The sequence below is a fragment of the Anabrus simplex genome, chromosome 14 (assembly GCF_040414725.1).
Source record: "Anabrus simplex isolate iqAnaSimp1 chromosome 14, ASM4041472v1, whole genome shotgun sequence".
Classification (NCBI taxonomy): domain Eukaryota; kingdom Metazoa; phylum Arthropoda; class Insecta; order Orthoptera; family Tettigoniidae; genus Anabrus; species Anabrus simplex.
Genome location: NC_090278.1, coordinates 97847176 through 97860551, shown reverse-complemented (window position 1 = coordinate 97860551; position 13376 = coordinate 97847176). Strand labels below are relative to the sequence as shown.

The following is a 13376-nucleotide window of genomic DNA, read 5'->3' as shown; positions in this document are numbered from 1 at the left end:
TTTGAAATCTTCTTCATCGTTGTGAACCTGACTCAATTAGCACTCTTACTTTTCGCTTTCTCCCATTTACAACGGGATTTACCACGGGTATTTGAAGAGGTACAATGGTTGGATAAACACGTTTTGTCGCCTTCATCATAAATTTTTCTGTGCATTTTTTAGATTTGGACACATGGTTGTATAATGTCTTTTGGAGCAGATTATGCAACGTAGTCTCTGCTTGCAGTCCCTTGCTTGATGACCATGTTTCAAACATGCGAAACATCCTTTCCCTTTTCTCACCAAGTCGTGCTTGTGGCTAAGGGATAAATTTTGGGCATGGAAGCATTCCTTACTGTCATGAGTTTCATCAAAAACAGACACACAGTAGGACTCTTCTTCTTCTCACCAGAAAATAAATCTGCTGCAGTAATCATAACATCATTTTTGTAACTTGCTCTCCGTTGTTCTCCTGCTGCTTAAAATCTCCACGAACATTAAAGCCAGCTTTCCACAGGATTCCAAAAGTAGAAATGGCATCGCTGCGTATTTATCTGATGTCATCCCGATTGATTCCAATGCTCTCAGGTGTGCTTCTAACTTATCGTAGAGATGAGCTCTTTCAAGTCTGGCTTGGGTCTCTGTTACACTCTTTATCACGAGTCCTAGTAGCTCTCTCACGTAATATTCGGTCAACAATATTATTCCTTGCCGAATATATTTTTAAGCTTTCAATCGTTTTATTATAATTTTCAGCGGATGCCGGGCAGCTCTATACAATCTCTCTGGACCGTGAACCTTCTACTATAGCCTAAAGCAAATACTGAAATTTATCTGTATCTTCCATATCCCTGTCTTCATCGATTCTTTTAAACTGGTTCCAATAACTTAAAAAGTCTTTTATATTTGCACTGAATTGTTTAAGCTGTATTTTAGGAAGCTTAAGTTTCCTCCTACTTGAGGTTAGGGATGAACTAACCGACTTGGCATCATTGACTAGTCCTGTTTGAGCGCATTTTGTAACAAAGGTTTCCATCTTCACCCTAACACGATCCATCTTTTCTCTATACAATTCTGCAGTGTTATATTCTGTTTCAAAGTCAGCATTTTCATAATCTAATATCAACGTGGCCATTTGATCGTCTAGTTTATTAAGATTGCCACATAACCTATCTAGCGAAGAAATTTTAATTTAACTATTTCCTCATTCGGATTCCTAGAATCTATTGCTTGTGTAAAACTGTCATAAGTTTCAGAAAACATGCTCTCACCACTTTACGTTTCTTAAGTATCGTACTGCCTCCATTTCTTCCGTTACGATAGTAGATCTATAATAACCAGATTGAGACTCACCAGTATCTGCGTTATTAAATCACGTCCAGGTCACCATATTATGTTGGAACAGCAATCACTACCCGTTTCACTCCTTCCCCAAATTCTCAACCGTATATTTAGAGATTCAGTCAATTTTACAGAACTGACATAGCACAACAAAGGAACATTCTTATTCTCCTTCTTGAAAGGCGTGGTTGGACCAAGACCGACTCCAATTCCCAGACCGTAATATACAAAAACATGGCGGCCGAATTAGCCGGATTGCTGGTATTGGCTAACACGAAAATATCACGCACATATTATATAAACTGCGGTGATTTAACATGATAAATGTAACATCATAGAGAAAATCACTTTTACACGTATGAAAACGCTTCGCCTACAAGTACGCATCACATTCGTCCCCACTCTGGCAAACTAGCGAAAGTGACAAACTAGGGAATCTGTAGTTCTCAAGTTTTGGTCTACATTTTATTATTTATATATTGTCTACCCTCTGTCAAAGTCTCACATGTGCAGCTCGCTCTGTATGCTTAACACATAAAACCAATCATTAAATATAAACATTGATCTGACATGAGCAATCACAACTTCTTTCAGCTCTCCTAACCTTTTGACAATTTGCAGATTCGTTAGTTTGCCAGAGTAGGGACGATATAATCAGCTAGAATCACATATTACGTTCTACTAGAAAAGAGACCAACAAGGTGATTATTTAGAAATGTCAATTCGTCAAATAACGTTTTCTCTTAGATTTCACTTCGCTGGATAGGTGAAAATGCTTTATAAAACTGTTAAAATTATATTTCTAACATCATTTTGAATGTTTCAAAATAAATTAAGGTGAAAAATTCCTCGATTTGTTCGCTCTCATGAGAACTGTGAAACACAATTTGTTACCTTAGTTTTGAAGTGGTGAACAATTTCTTAAATTCAGCACCCAATGAATGGGAAATACACCCGAAATAATAATCTTATTGGCTTTACGTCCCACTAACTACATTTTTTACGGTTTTCGGAGACGTCGAATTGCCGGAATTTAGTCCTGCAGTAGTTCTTTTACGTGCCAGTAAATCTACCGACACAAGGCTGACGTATTTGAGCACTTTCATATACCACCGGAATGAGCCAGGATCGAATCTCCCAACTTGGGGTTAGAAGGCCAGCGCCTTAACCGTCTGAGACACTCAGCCCAAGTACACCCGAAATGATTATGTTAACCCAATGAACGTCCCTGGTAAAATTAACATAATGTTGACATATGTCATAACAGCACTTCGCACAATGATGGTAACCTTAGTAATGAAACGTTCAGACACTAAAGACATAACAGGTTTTTACTCATTAAAGAACATGAGTGCAAAAACTCTATTGACTAAACATATGCACGAGCTTCAGTTCGACGCAGTCTGCTTGATAACAGATAGCCACAGCATGAATCGGAAGGTGCTGGTAGTGTAAAACCCTATGTTACAAACCCAGCTAATCCCTCCAAGTCACTATTTCTTCTGTGTAACGGTATACAGATTGCTCCATCTGTCACACTTACAAGTTTTGTTCCAGTCAAACATTTCCGCAGGCAAAGCACAGATTATTGTAAATTACACTTGCATCTAAATCACTAGACACTTTGAAGCACACTGACACTGACGGAGTAACACAATATCAGTTACATTCTATCTAGATTAATATTTTTCGAGGAACACGAATAGTTTGGAAGTAGAGAAATGGCTTCCCTAACCTCAGACTTACTCTCAAAAGGATGTATGCACGCTACAGTTTTCTCATGGACTTCAAAATAATCACGATGTATATTCCTAATCCATTTCTCTCTTAATGTTCTATTCCGTAGGAAACTTAAGAATACCGGTAGTTGTATGAGAGGCATTGCCATAGTTAGACTAAAATCTGGTCCACCTAGTGCACTCATGTTCTTTAATGGGTAAAAACACGATCAAATCAAGAACATTCTCACATTACTGTGTACAATTACAGATTATATGTGTCCACTGACTCATATAAATACACTCGCACACTTATATTCTACAAAGAAACTAACATTTATAGCCAAATTTCATAAAATTACACCGAATACATACGATAACAACAAATCAAAACAAACCCACATTTCCAACAATTCCGGCTACTCGATTCACCATTTTTGAACGATCGAGAGTAGAATTAAGGTCTGAGGATTGGAGTTGGTCTTGGTTGGACTCATGTGTTATCGTCTAAACATAGGAACATTCGGGGTCTTTTTAAAACTTAACTTACAAGTTCACCGCCTTCTCGATTCACAATAACATTGCTTGTCCGGACGCAACACGGTATTCTCTTGTTTTCTATGATAACAGACATTATCACTGCCAACCTCAAAATACAGTTCATAAAATCTCGACTTAGCAAAGTCTACTTCAAGCCAAGACCAACTACTACTGGAGATGGTCTTGCTTCAAGTAAAATAGCGTCTATAAAACAAACTTAGAGCAAAGTTCGACTTTCCTATCAAAGTATCAGCTCAAAGTTTTCTTCTTGAATACGACTCTCATTCTAAAGCATTAAGGTCCAGAACCAGCACAACTGCAGGAAAGTGGGTTCGAGAATGGCCTAAACAGTAGCGTACCGGCAGCCAGAATTGGTCGATGGTGTAGTTATACAAAATTATGATAGAACGAAATGAAGGTGCTTATGTGTGTGTGTGGTGTGGGCATGCTCGACTTGTCATTACAGAGCAAGAACAGTTTACAGTCTGAAATCCAACTTGCAACGCTTCTTAGAAAGTAGATTCAACAGATCTGTTGTTATGTCTCTGTGAATGTTCATTTAGTTTATTGTCATTTTCTGTTTGATTTTTGTAAAATCTCATGGTGGGTGGGTGGGGGGGTTCTAACAGCCAGCTGTCTACGCCGCTGAACCTAAGACAGGTATGGGAAATGCGGACGGCCGCTCTTTATGCAGAGACGACTGATGACGTTGTTGTCTGATTCTGGACCATTTGATATTGTAACTGGATGATGACTTACTAATGAAGCCGTCGGTGTCGTTCTTGATGGTAGTGGTCACGTGGTTACATGAGAGGGCCGTGACGACCGCCAGTCCCGTGAGAACACCTCCAGAGTAGAAGGCGCGAGCGGTCCTCCACTGGAAGACCAGGCGGTGTGGTGCAGGAGCCAGGACACCGCAGACAGGCATCAGACCGATGAACTGAGCTCCGGCCAGCATTGGGGCCAGCGCCTGGTGTATGGACTGTGTAGCCACCTGCAATGATCGAACATTCCTCCTCATGTAGGGCGATAACTAGCCGAAACCCGTCCTCTTGACATTGCAACATATGCCAAGCGTGCACGTCCTAATGAACATGTTTAGAAACTGCTGGCTCCACTTAAAAAGTGTTTTATCTCGACGGATTACAGCTCTACAGTGTACTGATCGATCGTTGGGAATCAAAATGGTGGCTATTCCTGTCCACGCTGCTAATACAACATGAAGCCATAAAGTGAAGCACTTTTGTATTAAGCATCGTATATATATGAATGTCCAGTCCGCACAGGACCATCGATGAAAAATGCATTCTTGACTTTTGTGTTGTTTTGTTGAGGCACGTCAGCGATTTCATTAATATAACTGAACGTTGCTCCTCGTTTTCCGTGAGCACAATGTCGGCCAAAGCAGAATTGAAAATGAGCACATTAGCAGTTTGCTCGTAGTAAAGATACAATTCTTCGGGTGTCTATGACTGTAAATTATGACACGGAAGATCAACTCACATTTCTAACTACCGGAGTGGAAGGAGTTCACAGGCTTAGTGCTAAAATTAGGACATGGGGAAAAGGACTTTTACATTTCTTTGACATTACTCCAAGCTAGCAAATATGGAAAGAGCTACCAAGATACAGTAGTATTGAACTGAATAGCTTCTTCTGGAGTAAGGCACACTCTGCAACACAACACAGGCTGTAACATGTAACCAGGAAGACGTCCGTCTGCTCACGCGTGCTTGCCCCTTCCACCTGCCCTCTCGTATCGCATCTCGCCACAGTGCTCCCTTAGTACTGGCGAGCGCTTTGGCTAATCAGAATGCTACGTTTTTCTTTAATTATTTTAAAATGCACAAAGAGATGTTGATGCTTTTAAAGACACATTGCAAATGTACAGGCCAAGAGCTTTCGTCAGTATGCTTTACGATGTCAGTCGGCTCAGCCATTCTCTCAAACTGGCTGTAACAACCTAGTGTTTTAAATGTAAAGATAAGGTGAATAAACTGATGTTGCTCGTTTTACGTCCCAATAACTTACATTTATCTTGTTTTTGGACACGCCGAGGTGCCGCAATCTTGTCCTTGCAGAAGTTATTTTTCGTGCCGACATGAGGCTGACGTATCTGAGCGAGGGTCGAACCTGCCAAGTTGGGCAAAGCTCTACCGCCTGAGCTACTCAGCCCGCGGCAGAACAAACGAGATTCTCGTCCAAAGTGACAAGTGGCACTATAACGTTAGAAGGAGACTCACCGGTGGTGGCGGCAGATCCTCATCGGCAATGCGGTTGTTCTTGCTGAAGAGTCGTGCCGAAGGTGTTGCCAACATCTTACGTAGAGACAGGAACTGTTCTTTACCTTCGTACTTGTTTCTTCGGACGAACAGACCATCCTGCTGTCACAAACAACAACATTCAAATTTAAAATAACAGTTTCCCTTGTACAGAATTGAAAAATGATGGTATTTCCATATCGGTTGTGTAGCACAGCAGACACCGGTATGAACGCAAATGGGACGAAAAGTCAAGCTGTAAGTTTCACCAAGAGGAGAAGTGTTTTCATGGGGTGATGGTACCTCATGGGGAACAATATAAGTACCTAGGTGTTACTATAGGAAATTATCTTCATTGGGGTAATCGTATTAGCGAGGTAGTTAAGAAAGGTTACGGAACTCTGCACATGGTTATGAGAGTTTTTTAGGAATAGTACTAAGGGTGTGAAGGAGAGAGCAATAAGTCTCTAGTAAGACCCCAACTAGAGTATGGTTCCAGTGTATGGGACCCTCACCAGGATTACTTGGTACGAGAACTAGAAAAAATTCAAATGAAAGCAGCTCGATTTGTTCTGAGTGATTTCCGACAAAAGAGTAGTGGCACTAAAATGTTACAAACTTTAGATTGGGAAGACTTGCGAGTGAGGAGACGAACTGGAATGTTTCCAGTTGTCAGTGGAGCGATGAATTAGCTTGAGTGGAGCTTTTAAACGTAGGAAAGAATTCAAGAGGACAGATTGGGGCAAATATTGTTTATAGCACGAGGAGTAAGCATTATCCAGGGAAATATTCGATACATTTCCAATATCTAAGAATAAGGTAAGCTGCGCGACCACCCTAACTTCAGAAATGATTGATTGATAAATAGTTAGATAGATAGATAGATAGATAGATAGATAGATAGATAGATAGATAGATAGATAGATAGATAGATATATTGATTGATTGATTGATTGATTGATTGATTGATTGATTGATTGATTGATTGATTGATTGATTGATTGATTGATTGATTGATTGATTGATTGATTGATTGATTGTGCATTGGCACTGCGGGTGGCCTCAAGTAGCCTACACAGTGGCCTCCACGGTATGCACTAGCGATGTGTCTTGGTGGGTGTGCTAGGACCAACTGACGAGCCCGACTTAGCACACGGGTGCGAAACGCTGGTAACCAGGAATGAGTTAGCTGAAAAATATATAATCTCTAATAATGGACCATTTATATTGGTATTATAAATTTACTCATTCGGGACAAATATTTCAGGTTCCCTATGGGAATCAACAGCTGTATCATACAATACAATGTCCGTCTGTACGAGCATCACGAGAAAATGGCGGAACAGAATTTAATGAAAGTCTGACAGTAAGACGCTACAATCTAGACTATAAATAATTTTATTCGCTCTGGGTGAAATGGTAGTTTAGGGGAAAGCCTAAAACTTCGTTGCCAAATACCGTATCTATGTTATTAGTGATCCTATCGTTAAACACTGCATAATAAAAGGCCGTACCGGCGATGATAACAGTTGCTTAGTCCAAAACAACGCCGAGCATAAAAAACCAAAAAACCAAACCCCATGGCACTACAACTCTTGAAGGGCCTTGGCCTACCAAGCGACCGCTGCTCAGCCCGAAGGCCGAGCATAGGTAACATAAAAATGTTCAATCGTGTAAACTGACAACTGTGGTGATTGTCGTCTACGAAAATGGTGAGGATGCCTACCAAATGATAAAAAAAAAAAAATATCGTGAAGGAGCGACCGCTTGAAGAATAATATAGAAGGGATACCTGAAAGGAGGAAGAAGGACTCTCAGAGAGCCGGAAGGCCTGCAGTATCAAAAGCTACTAAGAGCTTCCCCGCACCATACACTAAGATAACTCGATCGTAGTCATATTATTTTGCCTGCCCTTTTCAATGAACATTTCATAAGTATGCACAGTTCGTAGTCTGACATCATCATGCCGTCTGTTTGGTAAAAATCTGTCCATATCGCTTGTTTGATACAAAGCTTGGTGCTGTGTCGTAGATAGCAATGGTATTTTTAATCGCAGTTCTTCTATATAGAACGGTTGTCTTGTGAGCTCATAGATTAGTCTCGGAGGAAGGTTTTTCACCAGACAGAGAACATTTTTAAGATACATGTCCTTCACTCTTTTTAGTGTAGATAGGTAACCCTTCGATAGGTGTTCCCAGTTATGTCTAAGGCGTATGTCATGTTGGGGTCTGTTTGAACGTAGACTTTTTCTCTTAGCAGCATGTAAGTTATTAGGAACGCTCTGCCATCTGTTGAATATATCTGGAACCAAAGAGTATCTATAAAAAGAAAGGAATGGTATTTTTTCGCGATCAGGGGAGTGTATTCTGTACTCTCTAGCTTCACACGGCATTACTAAGATGAAAATCACATAGATGAAAATTTTTAGGAAAGTTTTCGCCGCTTAGCAACCTGCTAGGTAGAGAATGTATTGGGGGTTAGGGAAACCCTTCTCCTGCAATTGTTGGAGTGATCATTTAATTATTTGATTTTATGATTACTCAAAGTTGGCTGAACTTAGAGACCTACCAATGTCTCATGATTCGCCGGCAGGTAATTCCGGAGAGAATACAACAAAAATTATGCAAATAGGTCCAGTCACTGCCTTCGTGATGTCCAGGCCATACTGTAGCTCTGATAACGTCACGCTTTGGGTGGAACTTGGAGGCAATCAATCAATCAATCAATCAATCAATCAATCAATCAATCAATCAATCAATCAATCAATCAATCAATCAATCAATCAATCAATCAATCAATCAATCAATCAATCACTACTGGTCTGCATTTAGGGCAGTCGCCCAGGTGGCAGATTCCCTATCTGTTGTTTTCCTAGCCTTTTCCTAAATGATTGCAAAGAAATTGGAAATTTATTGAACATCTCCCTTGGTAAGTTATTCCAATCCCTAACTCCACTTCCTATAAACGAATATTGCACTAATTTGTCCTCTGGAATTCCAACTTTACCTTCATATTGTGATCTTTCCTACTTTTAAAGATGCCACTCAAACTTTTTCGTCTACTGATGTCCTCCCACACCATCTCTCCGCTGACAGCTCGGAACATACCACTTAGTCGAGCAGCTCGTCTCCTTTCTCCCAAGTCTTTCCAGCCCAAACATTGCAACATTTTTGTAACGCTACTGTTTTGTCGGAAATCGCCCAAAACAAATCGAGCTGCTTTTCTTTGGATTTTTTTCAGTTCTTGAATCAGGTAATCCTGGTGACGGTACCATACACTGGAACCATACTCTAGTTGGGGTCTTACCAGAGATTTATATGCCCTCTCCTTGACATCCTTACTACAGCCCCTAAATGGCCTCATAACCATGTGCAGAGATCTGTACGGTACCCTTTATTTACAATCATATTTATGTGATTACCCCAATGAAGATCTTTCCTTATATTAACACCTAGATACTTACAATGATCCCCAAAGGGAGCTTTCACCCCATCAACGCAGTAATTAAAACTGAGAGAGCTTTTCCTATTTATGAAACAACTTGACTTTTAACCCCGTTTATCATCATACCTGCCTGCTGTCCATCACACAACATTATCGAGGTCATTTTGAAGTTGGTCACAGTTTTGTAACTTATTTATTACTCTGTACAGAATAACATCATCTGCGAAAAGCCTTATCTCTGATTCCACGCATCCGCTCCGCTTGAATTACACACTCGTTGAAATTACTTAACAAACTATTAACACCTTATAAAACCAAAAACTAATCATACATATTTGTTTGTTCTGACATACCATACAATGCATATCCTTCCCCGTAACGTTCTATTTCTCGCGTATATCCGTTCGTTTCCGTGAGTACAGTCTAACAGTTTGGGACATATTCTTGCGTTTCTATCCATTTTCTAGTCAACTGGAACATTCGCATCATACAATTTGATATAAAACAAGCAACCAATAACCAATATAATATACTACAAATGTAAATTATTTCTGTACCACCAATTTAGTACCGGTACCTACAAGGAAGGTTAGGAGTAAGCAAACCTCCAACAATAACAAACATTTACTGTCACTAACATGAAATTCAGTTACTGTTTCAAAAATGTAGATTTTTAAACAGAAAATAATGTCTATACAATTATTTTCATATTAAATTTTCATGGAATAACCCTGTTCCATTGCCTACGATATGAAATTTGATAGAAAAAATCTCAGCAGTGTTATTTCACAATACATTTCTACCTAAAATGGTAAAATGCATAAATTGGACATACATTTTCAGATACACCGAATTCAAATAAGCCATAAGTCCGATATATATCTAATGTTACCCATGTTCTTGATATAATGAGAAATTTTAACTCACCATCTGGACGAGACACTATTATTTCCCTCAGAATTTAGTTTTCAGGAAATTCGTTGATACAACTGTGTGGTGACTCACTATTAATTTCTCCCTAGGAACAGCCTTCTTCCATAACCTAACTCTTTCTTCATCAGAAGGAAACACATATACTGGAGTGTACTCTCCTCGTTTAATTTTGGCTTTGCAGCCAGGCACACAACAACTCTTAGCGTGGAGATTTCTCCCACTGATAACTTTAATTCAATTATATACACATCGTGGTTGATAATAAAACGCTGAATGCACTAACTCAATTCATTTTACACTAGGGATATAACATTACACAAATAAACTACAAAATTAAAACAGGACACAGCGGTATTCTTAACCTATAGGCTCCGTGCGCTGATGGGAGAAATGCACCGCTGCGCTGCGAGTGGCGAACATTGTAAGTTAATGCGTTTCACGGCGCACATATCCGCTGTCGTCTCACCGCGTGCTGATATGGCCGACTAAATAATAACAGTGGGATTTCAGAGTGTTCTATGCAACAACAATTGGCCACATTATTCCAAATTTGCAGAAAGTGGTCATGTAATAATTTACAAGAAAACAGTTCGCAGGATATAACAACAGAACAATATCTGCAAACGCGATCAGAAAGAAACACTGGTTCACTAGATACCCTACCATTTCACAATAGAGGCAACGTAGTAATTTATATATTAGTAGGGGAGTTGTGATAACGAGATTAGTGTTCAAATACACATTCAACAATACTGTCTTCAGAAAAACATCCTTGGTCTATTTCTAATATGATATCATGTTAGCGTAGGTTAATGCTGTTATGGAGGCGATTGATTTTAAATTTATTTAAATAATTTTAAACATAACCATGTTTTTTAAGGAAGGCCTTGGTAACAATCGTTATTATTTCATGAAGGCGAATAGTTGCTTCCATGATATGTAAACATATTTCAGCTGTTGTTTATGCAGTTTTGCTCAGAACATGTCACCTCGCGTACTGATCGACCTGTGAATGGTCTCGACCTCGCATCTCAAATGTAGGGAAAGTTAAGTAAACAGGGGGAAGAGAGTAAAGGAACTTTTTCTGATAAAAAGGCTCAGGCTGGATGTTGGACCTATTGAAATTCCTGATATTGAAACCGCATGTGCACTATCAAAAATTATGCATGAGATGAAAAGTTCAGAATCACTTAAAGTTGCCAATAAGTGATTATTTATATTGTGTGTCTGTATGTGTAATGTGTTCAAGTCCTCCTCCGTAATATTACAGTTGGTGCTACTAGCTACCTTCCTCGGGCGCCCGGGCTTGAATCCTGACACTGTCAGAAACATAAGGTTCGCATGAGGGTTTGCACGTGGTTAAAACGGTGCATGCAGCTCATATCCATTAGGGGTGTGCTTGAAAAGAAATGCACCACTTCGGGACGACGACATGAATGTACGGATGTAAAATACGGTATTTCTGTGAGCTATTGATATTGCGTAATGGGGGCCTACTTGTGTAATTATATTTGTGTACTACCTTTCCAAATCCATTTCGTTATGTTGTAACGAAATAATATAAAATTTCACAATTTTGTCTACAATACAGTATGGTATATTTATTATTATTATTATTATTATTATTATTATTATTATTATTATATTTATTATTATTATTATTATTATTATTATTATTATTATTATTATTATTATTATTATTATACTTGCTATAATTAAGACTGTGGCAAAACAATACAATGTGTATCTATTACGACGTGTGTTCTCTAAAAAGAATGGCCTACTACAGCTTGCTTTGCAAATATAACATTGCTATAATAGTTTGTTTCTAATTGTTTACCTATTTGTAAAATGTTTAAAATACATGATGTAAAGAGTTAGTTTGTATTAATTAAAATGTATACATCCAGAATTACTTCTTACGATTTACTGCTATGATCCATCGTCTTTTCAAATGCACTTCATTACGTCGTGAATAAACCTCTGTATCACAGTATCGGTATCTATTAATGAAGCCAACAACAAGCATATAGTTTTGCCCGAACGTCATCGCATTAAAAAATAATCATCTGAAGACAGCATTGTGAAATGATTGTTCTTCTTCTTCTGCTGATTCTCCTTCTTAATTTATTTAATGGGTTCCGCTTTCGCGTTATACCCAGCCACTAGTCGTTTTATCGTGTAAAGCCAAAACTACGAAGGATGGTATAGTAATTGTAAAAGGGGGGAAGACAAGAAATTAGCTGAAAAAACATACGTAGGTATCATATACTGTGTCAAAAACAAAACAAAACGTGGGGCAGACAATGTACAGGAACAGAAGGTTCTACTCTTCACGCCAGTGTGAACCATCACGGCGGCTATCTACATCACAAACATGACCTTATGAAGACACAGGGAATTCTAATAATGGCTTTAGATAAAGACATAGAAAGGGATACAGCGATAGAGGGCCACTATAAAATGATTGAATATATGTATGTAAACATTACACATTGATGAAGGTGCTTGTAAGTAGTTCTCGTAATGTCCACCCGTAGCAGCACATTGCTATATGCACGGAGCCTATAGCTTCACAAGAATACACGCTCACACTAAGTTTTCTCCACTAATTGAGGACTTTTCACTTAATAATGCAGTCGATAACGACTCAGTCTGATTTATATTGGAGTAAACAAGCGGCCAACGTTAAAAATTTCAATAAAACAGCGAAACTTGCTAAACTCCCCCCCCCCCCCCTAAAGATCAGCTGATTGCTTTCCTGTACTTCACGTAGAACTACAAAACTAGAACAAAAGTAGAACGGACGGAAGGATTTGCCAAAGCTGTTTTTAGTAAATCATTTTAAAACATAGCATACTTTAGATTGCCTATTGTTTTCTGTGATGTGCCTTGTCTCCTCTGTTACCACTCATCTCCAATGGAGGGCATCTGCTGCGTCTATCCCCCACCTGTCGTAAGGATCTGGAGTTTTGAGCGTGCATTGGCGACCACGGGGCTCTTAACTGAGTCATGGCATTGCTTCTTCTTACTTGTACCTGGTACCTCACTTTCAGCTATCATATCCAACCTCGCTTGGTCAACTCTTGTTCTTTTCCGACCCCGAAGGTATTAGGTTTGCGAACCCTAGGGACGGTTTCATTTTCACGCCTTTCGTGGC

The 13376-nt window shown here is 39.2% G+C and overlaps 1 protein-coding gene across 1 annotated transcript in view; it reads right to left on the bottom strand.

Annotated features, from left to right (window-relative positions):
* LOC136885451 (gustatory receptor 5a for trehalose) overlaps positions 1 to 9652 on the bottom strand; it is a 45778-nt gene extending 36126 nt beyond the window's left edge. The window contains exons 1-3 of the mRNA XM_067158011.2: positions 9637 to 9652; positions 5822 to 5959; positions 4338 to 4572 (exon numbers count right to left, since the gene is read on the bottom strand). Coding sequence (XP_067014112.2) covers positions 4338 to 4572; positions 5822 to 5959; positions 9637 to 9648 — 385 coding nt within the window. The 5' untranslated portion in view covers positions 9649 to 9652. The remainder of the gene's footprint in view (positions 1 to 4337; positions 4573 to 5821; positions 5960 to 9636) is intronic.
* Between the last annotated feature and the right edge of the window lie 3724 nt (positions 9653 to 13376).